Raw genomic sequence first — 17,133 nt, 5'->3', positions numbered from 1 at the left:
TGCTCCCAGTGCAAACATTTATTGAAATAAATCATTTATTCAATGGGATGAGGGCAGGAGAAATGGAGAGATCTCTGCAGAGAACAGCACTAAAACCCCCACTTGTTTCTTACTGTCATCACTCGGTTAAAATTCCATTTTTCATCGTAATTAAACATTTCTACAATTATCAGGACACTGGTAGCCAGAGGAAAGGTGTTTGGCCAAGGAAAGGAGTTCAGTTCTGGTCCCAAAATTTCAGGAACCTCCTCAGCCCAGTGGTGGGAAATGCTTGGTAGACCTCTGAATTTTCCTTATTTACATGGTCAAAATGTGACAGGTGAAATGTGAATTGGCTGGATGGACACAACTGGATGGGTGCAGTCAGAGATGTGTCCCAAATATATTTTGCCTTGGTGGGCTCAGGGCAAGCTGGGATGTGTGGGAGCATAAAATGAAACCCAAAACGAGTCAGGGGCTGATGTAAAACCCCAGAGCATTCCATGGGCTTTAGGAATGAACCCATGAGGAGTGGGAAGGCCATTTCCAGCTGATTTTTGAGCACAATCCTTTGCTCCCGGCGCAGATTTAGCTTTGTCCTTGTGGGTCACAGTGAGGAAAGCAGCCCAGCCCAAAGATCAAAGCTTGAGAGCCCTCTGTGTGTCCTGTGTGGGGCAGAGCTTGGGCAGCCCCTTCTGTGCCAGGAGGGGTTTTCACCCTGATCTTCACTCCCAGATCTGGGAGAAACATTCCTGGGCCCAACTGAGGCTGTTGCAAAAATGTGTCTTTGAGTGAAAAACTCATTTGTTTGGTCAAAGCTCGGGGAGGACTCGGCTCAGTGACCCAGTGGGGTCTGTGCTAAAAGGCTTTGAGGTGGAATGGTTGGATTTGGTTTCACTGATATTGTGAGTTGGAGCATTTGGGAAACTCTTTGGCAGCATCCCTGTGCATTCTGCTTGTGCTGTTTGTAATCAAAGAGTGTGTGAAAGAATGATAAAGACTTCCAAAGACTGAATTAAAAAAATGGGGCTGATCCTTTGGAAAAGGTGGAAAAAGTTTTACAGAATTTTTTGGCTTTAAAACGGAGGGGTGGTAGTAGAAAAGAGCTTGAAATACAAACATAGAAAACTGGTAAATGTGGACAGACTTGAATTTAAAAAATATCTGTGTGGTGTTCTGAGCGTTGAGGAAAATACAGTTTGCAGAGTACAGCCTTACTTGGGAGGGCAAAAAATAGGATGCAGGATATTTTCCCCCTGTTTTTGCAGAGCTCTGCTGTTTCTTCCCTGATATAAAACCAGCGAGCTTCCCTGGAATTTTTTCTTTTTGGCCGGGGTGAGGCAAATCCCACTTATCTGGTGGCATTAAAATGTGCGCCTGTGTGTGCCTGTGAAAATAGAGCCCTGCTTTTGACACCCACCTCACGGCTCCGTCCTGTGCCCTGCATTGATTCCCTGCTCCCCTTTCATTCCCCGCTCCGTGGGCACCGTCCCCTTCCATCCCTCCTCTCCTCTCCTCCCGCGCCGTTTGCGCGCCTCCCGTCAGGAAGTGGAAATTGTTATCGATTAATATTAATATTTGGCTTGTTTGTGAAAATGCCTCTCTCCCCTCTGCTATTAATCTGCCCTGTTAATAATGCCAGGACTCCTGTTCGGGACCCTGGGGAAGCCACAGTGAGCGGAATGACAATGAGACGGTGACAACAGCCCCAAAGGCTGCGCTTGGCAGAGCCGCGAATTCCAATGGCGAGGGCTCCTTTTGGAGGCTCACAAACGCTTTATTCTCGCTCCATGGCCTGACATCCAGCACCGAGAGAAATCTCCAGCACGGGCTGGTAGTTTTTGGAGGGCCAGCCCGAGTGCATTTCTTTATTCATTCTAACTAGGGAGCGTTTCTCCCAGCGGAGAATTTTCTCGCGCGCTCGTTTCCAAAGTTCCACTTTGCTGCGTTTTTCAGCGGGGTTGGAGCCTTTCTATAGATTTTTTTAAAGGGGAGGGATTTGGGAGCAAAAATAAGCAAAGCAATGAGGATTTTCCTGCACCGAGTGGAGCTTTTCTCCAGGCTTTCCTCTCTTCCTCCCCTGAATTTTTTGCTGTTGTGTTATTGCTCCCCAAATGTTTGTGACCGCTCTGGTAATGCACTGTACATCTCTCGTGACACTTCACTGGAGCTTTTATCTCATAAATAGTTCAGAGACAGAAATCCCAAAGGCTGATATTTTTTCCAGCTCCTTTAATAGTAAGATAGCAGAGCTTTTTTGTTTTGGTTTGGTTTGGTTTGGTTTTTTTTTGCTTAAAAGAACCAACTTTATCTACTGCATCCAAATATGGATCAAATCAATATTTGGACGTAGCACAAATTGTAAAAATGTCAGCTTGAATACAAATATAAAACAAAATTGTGGATTTTGTTCAGGTGAAGAAAAGTTACGGACAACAAACAGCAACAACAACATTCTCTGCAGAGTTTGATTCTAAAAGGATCTTATGTGGAAATATTTTTGATGCCTGCTTGAACCAGACTTTTACTGGAAATATAATACTGGCATTTAGAGCAGAGTAATTTGGACACTTTCCCTGCTGGTTTTACTAGAGGAAAATGGGTATTAAGGAACACACTGAAATACTGTTTCGAGCTTTATTCTTCATTTCTGCCAGCAGAAATCCTTTAATAAAAGAAAACACTTAATTTTTTTTTGCTTAAAACCAAAGGTACTTGAAATCCTTAATACCTGTTCTACTCACAGCCAAGTTCTGCAGCCAGTGCTTTTGGAATGTTTATTGAAAAATGCACCCGATTAACTCTGCTCAGTCCTCATCTGCTCTCACTGCTCCTTTCGGATCTGCTTTCTGTTTCCTTTTAATAAAGGGACTTGAAGCTGCCTCGAGAGGTGCAGTTCCAGCTAAGACAAAGCAGGGCATGAACATGAAACTTGAAAAATGAATATACAAAGTAAGCACAGGAAAGGGGCTGTGTTTCCAAGGGTTCAATTTTTATACGAGTCCTTCTTCCTTTTCCTCATCCTGCCTCATCCCTCACTGTCTCTGCAGTTCTGAGTATTTTTCAGCAGAAAATTGGGTTTTTAATGTGCTCTGCAGCAGTTCTGCATCAGCCAGACCCAGGGAAATTCCATGTATTTTGTCCTTAAACTCCAGCTGCAAAGATTTGGGCAGCAGAGGCAGACTCAGCAGTACCTGGGGCAGGTTCCTGTGCTGGGAACGCTCAGAGCTTGTTCCTGGCTGGGATCTTACACAGGGATGTGCTGAAACTTGTGGCTCCTCCAGAATTCATTGCAATGGCAGCTGTAAATCAAAATTTCCATGTGTGGCCTGGCAAATGGGAGTGTTTGGGGCTGTCACTGGGGTACAGGGAGCTTGGCCAGCAGACTTTGGTCCCTCAGGGGTGGCTTCCTGAGCACTCACCTCCAGAATCCTGTTTACCCCATCAGCACCTTCCTGCTTCTTGAGCATTCCCAAAGTTCTGGGCTTTGTGGTGTGGAAGAGAAATAGAAATATTTCTGTTAAAGGAAATAGAAATATATTAAATTTTCTATGAATCCGCTTCCCACGTTAGTGTTTTAAGGGAAACAAGCTGAGAGTGGAGTTTGGGTATCTGCAGGAGCTGGGCTGGTGGGTTTATTGTGGGATCAGCTCAGATCTGACTGAGTACCCAACAGATTGAGGTTGGCAGGGTCTGAATTCTCCATGCACACCTATTTAGTGGGATTTAGCTTGTCAGCTGGACAAAGCTGTGACCTGTGACTTGTTCTGTGCCACCATTCCAGCTTGAACAGGGAATAGGGAAGACCAGATCTCACCCACAGCCATTTTGATTGTCCCTAATTCCTTTTATTCATAGCATTTTAGGTTTTCTCAGGTGTCAGGGAGCTGTGAGAAGCCCTGGATTTGATTTATCTAAGGAAGAAAAAAGATTATTCCACTGAAAAATAATCTGAGGTGCTTGGTGTGTCCGTGTCATGTTAAAGGCCCAAGATTCAGGAGGAATCCAAAGGGACAAATACTAGAATTCCAAGCTGGGTATCTCTAGATATGCTCAGAAAAGTTGGCAAAACCACAGCAAGCTGTAGAAGAAAAATTGAGTAAAGGTTTGTGTGAGCAGCCCCATTTCTCAAAGGTAAAACCAGCCCCTGTGACATTCCCTTGGCACCCTGGCACGGGGGCAAAACCACTTCCCACTCGTGGCCACTTCCCCTGCCTGGATATTTATTGCCCAAGCCTTATTTCAACTGTAAAATTGGTGGAAATGAAGGGGTTTTTTGAGTGAACAAATTGAAAAAAAAAAAAGACATTTCCCAATGATCGTTTAAAGCAGAATTTCCCCTGTCTCTGGCAGCAGCCAGAGGCGATGGGAAAAGCTGTCAGAGCATCCTCTGCAGTCTGAGGACCTGCTCAGGGGGTTCCTCATGGCCAGGCTCTGCTTTGGGTGCTGCATGTGCTCATTTCAGATCAGCAAACATTGGAGATCCCAGTACAGCTCGGATGGAGGTGGAGGAGAAAGGTTCTTGCAATGAATGGGATGAAGAAACTGGGTGGTGGGCTTGAGAATCTTAAACAACTGATTGTTAATTGTCCTTCCCTTACAGCATTCTCATTAATATTGTCCATGGATGAGGAAAAAGCCATTTTTTATGACCTTGAAGCATTTAATGCTTCAACCCCATCCTTAATAGAAGAAGAATAATTCCTCTCGTGACATTTTGTCACTAATTTGTATTTTTTTCTGGCAGAAGTATTTCACACCAACTTCCAGAGAGGGTGTTGCCCAATCCAACCCACAAAGGCACATTTCTTTCATCACACAAGGCTGAGGAAAAGTGTTCCTGGGGTTTGTAGCACCCAGAAGTGAGATCCCCCTGGGAATCCAGGCATTTCCCTGGCTGCAGCTTCAGGTTTGCACCCAGCAGGGAGAAAAGGCTGGGAAGGAAGGTGTGGATCCGTGAGGACGGGGAAAATTTAGGGAGAATTCTCATTTCTTCTCATTTCAGGGGGGATTTTAGAGGACTTTTAGAGACTCACAGTGCTCAGGAATGCCAGGGCTGGATCCAGAGCTGACTGACCCCAAAAGTTCCCACCACCTTGAGGAAAATCTGAATTTTTGGGCTGATACAGCAGAGCAGGGCCTGGATTTGGGATTTCCTATTGTATTTCAGCTGTGGCCATCAGGTGGCAATCTGACCACTGGGATCATTCTGTGCTGGAGGCACTTTGGGGTGGGTTCTCCTTGGGCTTTCCAAGCTCCTTTGTGATTTAGGGCCGTGTTTGCCAAGCTCTGGGCTGTGCCTGCTGTCAGCTCCCGCCCTGTGCAGGGCACAGAGGGATGGGAGAGGCTCCTGCAGAATTCCCAGGGGATTAAGGCAGGATGGAGGGCAGGAATTGCTCAGAATTCACCTGAATTCGGGTGGGATGAGCAGCGCAGCACCCCGAGGTGATGAACCCTGGCAGCAGTAGCTAAGCACCTCATTAATGGGGATATTTCCTTCTTGGTTGAGCAGGGCTGGGTTTTGATGACCTGATGCAGCTCCTCTGGCCTACAAAGGGGTCAGAAAAATGAGTTTATCTTTGGCCTGAGTCCATAGAAATGGAGACAGAATCCTGTCACCCCAGAGTTAGTAATGTAGGTGATTTTGTTTACTGGAGGTGTGAAATAAAGAATCATGGAATGAGAGAATTCCTTGGGTTGGAGTGACCTTAAAAATTATCCAATTCCAACCCCACTGCCATGAGCAGCTCCCACTAGACCAGGCTGCTCAATGCCCACAAGATATTGCTCCAAGTGCTCAAATTTTACCTGCCTTCCTCACCGGCTGTTCCATCAGGAATTGTTTGGTTTGGTTTGGTTTGACTGGTTTATTTTCTTCCCTGGGGAATGTTTCTAAAGGGAAATCACAGAGCAGGAACATCAGATCATCCAAAGACCTGTAAAGGTGGTGGTGATGTCCCTCTATGGGCTGGAAAAGATGTTTGAGGTCACTCCACTGCTCTTTCTGTAGAGCCAGAAAATGGAAACAAATCCCAGGGAAGTCCTGGCCTAATGAATATTTTCTTAATAATAATAATAATAATAATAATAATAATAATAATAACAACTATTATTATTACCACTTAGCAAGCAGTTCTAGACAGCACTGAGGTTTTAATACTCACATATGATTTTAAACTCACAGCTAGGAATGAGCTGCAAAGTTTGGATAATGATGTAAAAACCCTTCCAACACCCAGTTAATCCCTAAGGAAAAGGCACCTGTTGGTCTGTGCCTGTGTGGTTCCATTCTTATCTACAAAGTCAAAATTCTCTGTGAATATTTGTATTTTCTACTCTTTTGCTTGGATATTTCCTTTGGGTCTGAGGCTCCAGGTTCTGAGGCAAAGTGTGAGTTCAGGGGGTGCCTGGCATTCTCCTCCTTGCTTAAAAAATAAAAATACCTGGGTCTCACACAAATGTTGAATTATCCAGGTCAGTGAAACTCAAGATTGTGCTGATCAGGCGCTGCAATTAATTCTTGGGATGTTCTTTAAATGTTTCCAGTGAAGAAGTCAAAGAAGCTCTTTGCAATCTGTGAGCGTAAAAAACACTCAATCATTTCAGATAATTGGGTATTTCCACAGCAGAATCAGATATCTAACAACAACAACAATAATTAAAGCAGGAATAACGACAATAATGATCACAAAAACAATAATAAGCATATTAAACCCCAAACACAACAAACCCACCCCAAAACCTAACTCGTTATTTCCCCTACCACCATTTCCTTTACCATCGGCCTTGCTTTTGCTTTCATTACAGCTGCTAAATAGATTATTCATGAGCTCTCTCAGCACCACTAAACCATCCCTCTCTTTGTTGCCAGCCCCTCATTGGTGTCACACAGATTTTCAGCGTCTGCCCATATCTGATTATCTGTGGAAACAACCTTTCAATGAGCCTTTTTATCCGCTCCTTTCGCCGGGGAGCTTTGAGCGACTAATTTCAGTTTCATGACAATAACAATAAGGTCAAGTTGTATTTCTGTGCTGCTTTTCACCCAGGCAGACATTCCAGAGGGGCAGATGTGGCACAGAGGGGTTGTCACTGTTTGTCACCACGGAGCGGCCACGTCCGGCTCTCCACGGCTGAGTTGGGATGGAGCTCAGGAGAGCTGGGGGTTGTTCCTGGAAAATCAGATGTTCTCTGCTTTTTTTTTTTTTTTTTAATTTTTTAATGTGTTTTTTTTAACTTAACCAATTGTGGAATATTTGGGGTAAAGCTGAGAGGAGCCCCGCAGGGATGAAGGGGTTGAGTGGGGACAATCTAGAAAATTCTGCGGGATAATCAAAAACTGAGCCCCAGCTGTTGGATTTCCCCCAAATCCCTGGAATAAACACAACCTGTGGAGGAGATCAGCTCCCTCACCTGTGGGGCTCACCCTGGGCAAAAGGAGGCTCAGGAGGGACCTTTTTTCTTCATAGTTCCAAGGCAAGAGGGTGCAGCCAGGTGGGGTTGGGCTCTGCTCCCAGGGAACAGGGACAGGACAAGGGGAAATGGCCTCAGCTTGGACACCAGCAGGAATTCCCCCATGGAAAAGGTGCTCAGGCCTTGGCAGGGGCTGCCCAGGGAGGTTTGGAGTGCCCATCCCTGGAGGTGCCCAAGGAAAGCCTGGATGTGCCGCTCTGGGCTGGTGACAAGGTGGGGATGGGTCACAGTTTGCACCTGATGATCCTGGAGGTCTTTTCCAACCTCAGTGATTCTGGAATTGTGTGAAATCCACCTGGCAGTGCACAAAAAAATCCTTGGGCACAGCACGGATTTTCCCTGGCTGTTAATCAATGCTGGGTACAACTTGTTGAGCTCAGCACAGGGTTGTGCTGAGGAACCCAACATTCCCACATCTGAATCCCAATGTGGGATTCAGCTCCCGCAGATGCCACCTGGAACCTCTGCTATCAGACCTATCATGACCTGAAATTGTTGTTTCATTGTCATTTCCTGCCTCTTGCCAGTCCCTGGTCATTTAACAACTGAAAAAAAACCACATTTACTGTCTTTTGATGATTCCTCTTCAAATATGAGGTCAGTCAGAGGAAGGATCAGCTTCACTGTTAATTAAAATTTAATCAGAACTACCCTGCTTGTCCCGTAGAATAAATTAAATTAACCATGTTCAGTAGTAAGGTATCTTTATACTTGTATCCTCTGGAAATTTTCACAGGTTGTGCTCCAAAAAACCCAGTTTTGCTCTTCAGCTCAGTTGGAATTCCTGTTCCTTAAGTGCAAAAGAGGCTAATCATAGAGCAGAAAATAATTTGACTTGCTAATACTGGCTGAGAAAACATTTACTGCAACCACAAATATTTTCAGGATGATGGAGTATCTCATGTTCATGAAAGCTTGGTTCTGGTGACATGTTTGAGTAGGGAGGGCTGCACTTTCTAGCAGAGGAAACCCATGTCAGCTGCAGCAGGCAGCTCCCTGTTCTCCTCCAAAAACTGGAGCAAAAAAAAAAATGTTGGCAGAGGAATCAAAATCCTCCTCTTCAGTCGAGTCTGCCACCGGGTTTCTTAGGCATGAACTCCGGAAAATCTTTATTAGGCATAAAAAAAAAAATATAAAAAATTAAAAAAGAAATAGAGGGGGAGATGTGTCTTGCAGACAGAAGGTACATTCTGAGGTTAGCAAAGAGATGAATTATAAATACTTCAAGGGGAGCCATGCTTTTCCAGCTATTCTTCTTCTGATGGTTCCTAGCTGGGAGCCAGTGAAAAATGTCCTTTTGGTGGGTGACAAACCCACCCCTGGTGCCACCAGTGGCCAGGCTTTGGCTGTGCCCCGTGGGAGCGCCCACAGAGCGGCGGTTGTTGGGTTGTTGGGTGGTTGGGTTTGTTATCGTGGTGGGAGCTGCTGAGCACACCCTGCTGCCTCGTGGCTGCTGGAGACAGGGCAAACCTGCTCCCAAAATACTCCAGCGACTTCTGCTGGGTGACAAATTGTGGTTTTCTTTCCCCCCTTTCATGTTTTGCTCCCCCACCACCACCGGTTTTTTTGCTTTTTGGATGAGAAAGCTCCGTTTTCATTTTGGAGCTTTCATTTCATTTCATGAATGGCCTTGCTGAGAAATTGATTCCCCTTGGAAAAATCCCCAAACTTTGCCTCCCTCTGTATATCCAGGGTTTTCATTTCAGGGCAAGGGGAAATTGGCTTCAAAGCGACAGAGAATAAGGCTGGATTAGAGATTAGCAAGGAGGAAGGTATTGATCACTTCCAGGTGTCTCTGAAAATAAGGATAAATTTTCCTCTAGGAATATGCCAAATTAATTATTTGTAGGCTGCAATGTGAAAGATGAATCCTGGCACAGGGTGTCCAGAGAAGCTGTGGCTGCCCTTGGATCCCTGGAAATGTCCAAGACCAGCTTGGACAGGGTTTGGAGCACCCTGGGCTAGTGGAAGGTGTCCCTGCCATGGCAGGGGTGGAACTGGATGGTTTTGAGGCCCCTTCCAAGCTGAACCACCCCAGGATTCAGTGATTACAAGGCAGGGATGCTCTGTGACACCTGCAGGGGTGCATGGCTGAGCTGTAGCCTGGAGCTCACAGCTGCTGGTGTGGGACACACTGAGCAGGAACCCCAAGCACCAGGCAAACACTTCTTGCCAAACTTGGATTTTACCCTAATTTATTTTTGGTTTTTCATTTCAAGTCAAAGGGGTAATTGGCTTCAAACTAACAGAGAATAAGGCTGGATTAGAGATTAGCAAGGAATTCTTCCCTGGGAGGGTGGAGAGGCCCTGGCACAGGGTGCCCAGAGCAGCTGTGATCCCTGGAAGTGTCCAAGGCCTACCTTTTGATGATTCCTCTTTTAAATTCTTATACCCCTTTTATAAAATACACTGAACCAGTCAAAGCAAGAAGTGGCCAAAGAGAACCTCAACCACCTCTTCTGTGTTTTTTCCCCTTCTTTCCAAAACTGAGCTTTTGGGATCTATGGGATCAGGAGTCCTCTGCTGTTTGCAGAGATTTTTTTTCCCAAAACTGAGGTTTTGGGATCTATGGGATCAGGGGTCCTCTGCTGTTTGCAGAGATTTTTTTCCCAAAACTGAGGTTTTGGGATCTATGGGATCAGGGGTCCTCTGCTGTTTGCAGAGATTTTTTTCCCAAAACTGAGGTTTCGGAAAGAAGGGGAAAAAACACTCTGCAAACAGCAGAGGAGCCCTGATCCCATAGAACCCAGCAGGCTGCAAAGAGCCTCACCCTACGGTGATCAGCCCCTTACCTCAGCTCCACCCGAGCTCCTCAAGGGAGGTTTTTATCCTTTGGAAGAATTTGAGCTCGGCTTAGCCAAACTTTGAACCAATGTTCACGTGAGTATCTCAGTGTGTTTTGTTCTGCTGTTTCCCCCTTTTAGGTGACAGCGAGATTGTAAATAATATGTACGAGACCGACCCCGATCTCCTTGCTGGAGAAAGCGCAGAGGAGGAAACTGAGGACAGTATAATGTCCCCCATCCCTGTGGGACCTCCGTCACCCTTCCCCACCAGTGAGGACTTCACTCCCAAGGAGGGCTCACCCTATGAAGCTCCCGTCTACATTCCTGATGACATTCCAATCCCACCAGATTTTGAACTCAGAGAATCTTCGATCCCAGGGGCAGGGCTAGGGATTTGGGCCAAAAAGAAGATTGAAGTTGGGGAGAGATTTGGACCCTATATGGCAGTACAGAGGAGCACATTAAAGGAAACAAACTTTGGATGGGAGGTAAGCGTGTGGAATGTGGGCACCATGTTCCTTTGTCTTCTCTGCCGAGTGTTCCTGGAGCTGGACTGGGGACAGAGGTGGTGACTTTGCTGATGCCGCGTTTCCCCGAGTAACTCCCCACCCCCATTACCTGAAGGATTTAAAAATCAGCAGAAATCCCTTTTAAGTTCACTTCTTGGGCCACAAGAACTGCTCGAGCACCGTTTTGGAAGTCTTGGTTTTTGAATGGTGTCGGGTCACTTCATCAAGCGCTTGTCATTTCCAAATTGTGTTCGGGAGTTGTCGCGCGGAGGGAATGGGATTAATCCCATGTTTGGTGGTTGGGGGTGTTACCTTTGACTCCCAGCCCGTGTCAGCAGTGCAGGCATTATTAACTGGGCAGGGAAAAATAGCATGTAGCCATTAACAGCCCCCATGTTCTCGAGTTCTCGTGCTGCAGCAAAGATGGAGAAATGTGAAAGTCATTTTTTCCCCAAGAGCTGAACAAAACCCAGCCTTCAGCAGGAAAAAAATGCTCTGTCCCACAGCTCCCATCTTATCTTTCTCCCTGCTTTTCTGGGCTTGTCCCAGAAATCATCTTAGCTCTTCTACTCTTGATTAGAGAATATCTAGATCCGTAATTATCCTGGAATATTCATTAACAGTGAAGTGTATCTTGGGATTTCTGCTCTGGGCTCACAGTCCTATCCCAATGTATATAATTCCTTCTCTCTCCTCCATCCCAGCATTCCATCCCCTGCTGCCATGGGAGCTGCTGGCTCTTGTCCTGAGGCTGTGTCTGGGGCAGTGGGGGCAGAGAGGTTTCCTGGCAGGATTTTGCTGTAGGATAGGCGAAGCTTATCCCAAAAAGCGGGAGCTGAATTTTCCCTCATTTTTTTCCCTGGGTGGAGCAGTCCCTTGCCCCATTTCCCCCATCAGCCACTGCTGGGGTGAGCTGGTTCACAAAACCCTGGAGGATTTACAGGCTGGGAAGCAGCTGAGGGCTGGAATTGTAAGGTTTTCCCAGGAGAAGGCACCAGTGCAGTGACAGAACCCTGTTTTCTTAGAAACTGATGTCAGAAAGGCCAGGCTGAAGCATTAACAGTTTTCATTTTCTCTGATTATATTTGCACTCTTGATTGTGAAGTCAAAAAGCAGCGAGACCCAGTGAAGCCCAGAGAAGCAGGTCCAAATGTTTTTGTTTTGTTGACTTTTTCAATGTGTCTGAAGTGCAGGAAACAGCAAAAACCCTCCTGTTTTAACAACAAAACTCAATTGTGTTTTGTTGCTGTGCAGTAGGAAGTGTCTGAAGAGCTAAAATCAGAGTTTGGTTGAATGACTGAGTGGAGAGTTTCCTTTTCCTTCTATCCTAGTGCAGGAAAAGGAGGAGAATTCAGCTGAGTTTTGATCCCCTCTCCCCTCCAATGACATTCCTCAGAAATTCCTCTTGGTATTGGTTTCTATTGTGAATATCATTGCATGATATTTGATTGGAGCATCAAAAAGTGAGGGTTTTGGGGGGGAAAATCCCTTTTATTTCACTGGCAATACATGGCCTGGTTCAGGGGGGCTGTAGGTGTGAGGAGCTCGAGATTCCTGAGGAAGGTATTGATTGTCTCTGAAAATAAGGATAATTTTCCTCTAGGAATATGCCAAATTAATTATTTGTAGGCTGCAATGTGAAAGATGAATCCTCCTTTTTTTCACCCAGTTACTGATAGGTGGCATTTGTTGTTTCAATGGATATTTTTGTTTGTTATTTTGTTTAAAGGCTGATTTTTAGGAGCAAACTGCAATCCTCATTGGCTGGCAGGAGTCGAACAGTGCAAACCTTTTTTTCTCTGACCTTGGCAAAACACTGTCCTTGCATTTCATAATTCTGATAAAAGTTGCTATTTGCACTCATGATTTTCAGAAAGGTTCCTCACATCCCCACCGCTCTGGCTGCTCTGATAGGAGCTGCATTTATCAATCCCCGTTGACTTTGTGATACTGTTTGTTTTTGTAGTGTAATTGAGCAAACTTTCCCTCTCTGGGCACTTCTCCTGTTCCAGCAGTGTTCCTTTGTCCCCTGTTGTGGCAGGGACATTTCACACCTCAGAGGAAGGGCTTTGTCCTCCCTCAGGTGTCCCCAAACCCACCCCAACACTCTCTGCTTGTCCTTGCAGAAACCTCTTGAATTTTCCCATTCCCCAGGGTGTTTGAGGACATTTCAGGGCTCTGTTTCCAGAAATTCCTTCAGAATTTCATTTGGGATTAACATCCATGAATCCCTTCATGTGCTGGACAGGAATTCATGGAATAAACTCTGTCTGCTCAGCTCTACCTGATGGCAGGTTGGGAATTTGGGGTGTTCATGGCAGCCCTATCAGATGGCAAATTGGGAAATGGGAAAGCCCTGAGAAGTTCTAAGCAGCTCTACCTGATGGCAAATTGGAATTTGGGAACTTGGGATGTTCTGGGCAGCTCTACCTGATGGCAAATTGGGAAATGGGAATTTGGGATGTTCTAGGCAGCTCTACCTGATGGCAAATTGGGAATTGGGAACTTGGGATGTTCTAGGCAGCTCTACCTGATGGCAAATTGGGAAAAGCCCTGAGATGTTCTAAGCACCTCTGCCTGATGGCAAATTGGGAATTTGGGATGTTCTAGGCAGCTCTGCCTGATGGCAAAATGGGAAATGGGAACTTGGGATGTTCTAGGCAGCTCTACCTGATGGCAAATTGGGAATTTGGGATGTTCTAAGCAGCTCTACCTGATGGCAAATTGGGAAATGGGAACTTGGGATGTGTTTGCATCCTCTGCTCCTAAAATTGAACAGGCAGGACATGAGCAATGGCTGGAAAAAAAGGGAAAGGGGAAGAGTTTTTTGTCACCCAGGAACTTGTTGGCTTTTGCTTCCATGTGCTGTTTCTTTTGGTGGTAATAAACTCAACACATCTGAGATTTTTAAGTTCACAAGGAATGCTCCTTCTGCAGTTCAACACTGGGTTTTTTGGTCAGTATTTCTCTGGAATTTGTATTTTTGGCATACAGTGACTTGTGGGTTGAATGCTGGTGTAAGATTTCCACACAACTCCTTGTTATGGCCAATTAGAATATATTCTGTTTGAATTGCCTCTCATATTAGAAATTTATTTCAGGAATGATACCTGTTCTTCACACCTCAACCTCTTCTCTATTCATATTTCTCAATTCATTTCCTGTAGTTTATAGTCTTGATAATCCCACTTTTGTGCACACCTCACTCCCCAAACTCCGAAAACTTGGTCTTTTTATTTGTTTGTTTGTTTTTAGGAGTCATCAGCTCCTTAATTTGAAAAGTGCTTCTGCCTTTGGCACAAGAAGTCTTTGCCCTTCATCACAGGAAATTTAGTGTCAGGCTTTGACTAAACTGGGAGTTCACTGGAAGTGGAATTGGCTGCAAAGTGATCATTCCTCGGCACCATCTTAATTTTGCTAGAAAAATTTTCTTGTCATACAGGACATGCTTCATAATTAATGTCTGTTCCTTCTGATTTCTGCATAAAAAAAAAAAATAAAAACAACATTTTGGGGCATGGAAAATGTGCCACTGAGGGCTTTGATGTGAGAGTGGATCTTTCTCTTCTGCCCAAGGATTACCACTGCAGAAAGAGCTTTCTCTTTTCAAACTCCAGTAAGGAAAGATTTGTGAAAATAAAAAAAAGGCAGCAAATTGTACCTCAAAGTCCTCAGGAAATTAATTTTGTGTTTGTTTCTATCTGAACTCCTCGCAGGTGTAACTTGGTGTTACTTGCTGAAATTTCCAGTTTCACTCATTAATAGCCCAAAATATCCATGGCAGTGCAGAATGCTGTGTTTTATCTGCCATACCTTGAAAAAAGCTGCGTAATTATCTTTATTATTGGTGTTTTTCCTTTCAGGCAGAGAGGAGGGCTGGGTGCTGATGGTTTGAACACGTGTCCTGCCTTATCTGCACCACAGCCTCGTATCTGCTTTGTTTTGTGGGATATGTTTTAAAAAATATTCTTTGCATTAAGCCACACCTATCATTCAAGGGCTTTTTTGGACACGGGATGGCAGCGAGTGATTCACTCCCATCTCATAAAAATAAATAAGATGTGTCAACCCTGGCCCCCAGCCCCTCCCAGGGATGATTCAGTGCAGGACCTGTTGGGTGCTTTCCCTCATTCCCTGACACTGCTGATGGTGTCATTTCACCTTTTTCTTTTCTTTTTGTGTGTGTGTGCCTTGAAAGACACCACCTAAAAGCCCTGTGATTATTGAGTGTGACCTGATTGCATTTCTCCTGCTCCCATTGCCCTCCTGCCCGCTGACACGGAGCACAGCACTGCCAGCACCCTGAATAAATCAGGGGCATTTTTGTGCTTTATGGCCTCTGGGAGCTGAGGAAAATGAAAATAAAATAATTACATCACGATTTCCATCGCTTTGGATAAATAATGGTATTTATCACGGCGCTGTTAATTTTCCTAATTGAGAGGAGAACGGGGATCTCATCCTGGGGGGAGATTTAGCACCTGGATTGTAGGAGTCATGATTTTAGCTCAGTTTGCTTCACAGGATTAACACCACTGATAAATGCAGTTTGTTTTAATATATATTTAAATGCAGTTTGTTTTAATTTATATTTTAATTTATGTTTTGAGAGCGGTTATTTGCTGAAGCACAAAGGCTTCTCTCAGCTGAAGTGTCAGAGCCAGGCTGCTCCTTTACATGGAAAAATTAAATGTTTTCATTTCCTACTTGAAGGGGGGGAAAGGTAGAGCCTGTCCCATGGAAGACAAATAATTGGGGAAAAATAGGAGTCAGCAGCTGGGGATGCAGCAGAGCTCTGGCTCCACATCTGGGCCAGGGAAAACTGCTGGGGGGTTTTGAACACACTTTAAAATGTCACTAATTCACAGCTGTCCAACCTCCCAATTCCTGCAAAATTTAAATTTTTAGCAGGGGGTCTTTTTATTTTCTCTGCTTTTTAAAAATACCTCAAAATTCCAAGGGAAATCTACTTTGTGTGACTGGCCTTAAATGCTGGGAGGAGAATTATACTGCATTTCCTTGTATGCAATAAATATAAAACAAAATATTTAAATGTTTAAAATACATTCAAAATTAAAATATATTTTAAAATTATCTTTAAAATATTAAAAACAGGCTTTTAAGCACTGCATGAAGTGTGATGGTTTTGTCATGGTTTTGTCATGGTTTTGTCAGATCAGCCAGGGATTCCTTCATTTCCCTTTAGAAGCTGACCCAGCTGAAGCTGTGAGTTCTTGTCCATCCTGCCTGAGCCAGAGATGCTGAAAGGAGAGTGAGTCCTTTAAATGAGCAAAGAAATCCCCAGAGCTCCTCGTGTCTCCTGGGCTCTCACCTGGGAGGATGTGATGACATTTCCTGCTCCTTTTCCTGCCCTGATTCATTCATTTTCCCCTCTTCTGCCTTCCCTTGGCCTGGGGAATGATGTTATTGCAGCAGCTTCTCTCCCTCGGGGAAAAGGAGTTCCTGAATTGCTCTTTTCCAACCCTCATCCTGCTCTGGCAGGGAAATTGCTGAGGAATTCTGTGCAATTCAACATCTCCCATGAAATCTTGATGCTCGCCCAGAGCTGCTCCTTAGGAAGGGGATGGAACTGAGCAAACAAAGCTGAGCAACCTCCTCCAGCCCAAAAATCTCATAAAGAACTTAAATATTCAAAATAATTAAAATTATTTACAATCTTTACAATATTTAGAGGTCAGGGACTTGTTTTTCTTCCTTGAGATTAATTTTTTTTTCACTTAAGCTCCGAGTTTTGGTCTGAGGCAAAAGTTTCTCTGCAGTTTTATATCCACATGTATATAAAATTCTAACTGGGGATGCTCTTAGCCAGGCAGTTGCACGGTGTTCTGGCATCCTGTTCTCTTCATGAACCCAGAGATTCTTTCATTTTCAGAGTGATTCCAATTTCCCAGATCTCCAGGCTGGAATCAGTCTGAAAATGAAAGAATCTCAGGGTTCATGAAGAGAACAGAATGCCAAAGAACCCTCAGACTGCCCTCAATCGTTGCTAAGAGTTAGAATTTTTATACATGTGAATACAAAACTGCAGAGAAACTTTTGCTTTGGACCAAAACTCACAGCTGAAGTGAAAAAAAAATTAATCTCAAGGAAGAAAAATAAATCCTTGACCTCTAAATATTGTAAATATTTCATTTTTATTCTGTAAGTTTTAATTATTTTAAATATTTACATTTTTTAATTAGTTTTTTTGGGCTGAGGAAGTTGCTCAGCTTTGTGCATGCTCAGTTCCATCCCCTCCCTAAGGAAGCAGCTCTGGGAGAGCATCAGTATTTTTATTTTCCCTGCAGGATCTTATTTTCTTATATTCTTATTTTCCCTGCTTTGTTCTGGTGTCAGGGGACACCACGAGGAAGAGGAAGGTCAGA

The 17,133-nt window shown here is 44.5% G+C and overlaps 1 protein-coding gene across 4 annotated transcripts in view; it reads left to right on the top strand.

Annotated features, from left to right (window-relative positions):
- Nucleotides 1–17,133, top strand: part of PRDM16 (PR/SET domain 16) — a 303,917-nt gene that overhangs the window by 102,852 nt on the left and 183,932 nt on the right. For 3 of the 4 annotated variants that reach the window (XM_030963618.1, XM_030963617.1, XM_030963620.1), the window contains exon 2: nucleotides 10,377–10,726. The exons of the other annotated variant lie outside the window; for it this stretch is intronic. In XM_030963618.1, the coding sequence (XP_030819478.1) occupies nucleotides 10,377–10,726 (350 nt within the window). The remainder of the gene's footprint in view (nucleotides 1–10,376; nucleotides 10,727–17,133) is intronic. 4 annotated transcript variants of the gene reach the window in all.

This window comes from Camarhynchus parvulus, chromosome 21 (genome assembly GCF_901933205.1).
Source record: "Camarhynchus parvulus chromosome 21, STF_HiC, whole genome shotgun sequence".
Taxonomy (NCBI): domain Eukaryota; kingdom Metazoa; phylum Chordata; class Aves; order Passeriformes; family Thraupidae; genus Camarhynchus; species Camarhynchus parvulus.
The sequence above is the reverse complement of the archived record's forward strand: the minus strand, read 5'-3'. Positions and strand labels throughout refer to the sequence as shown.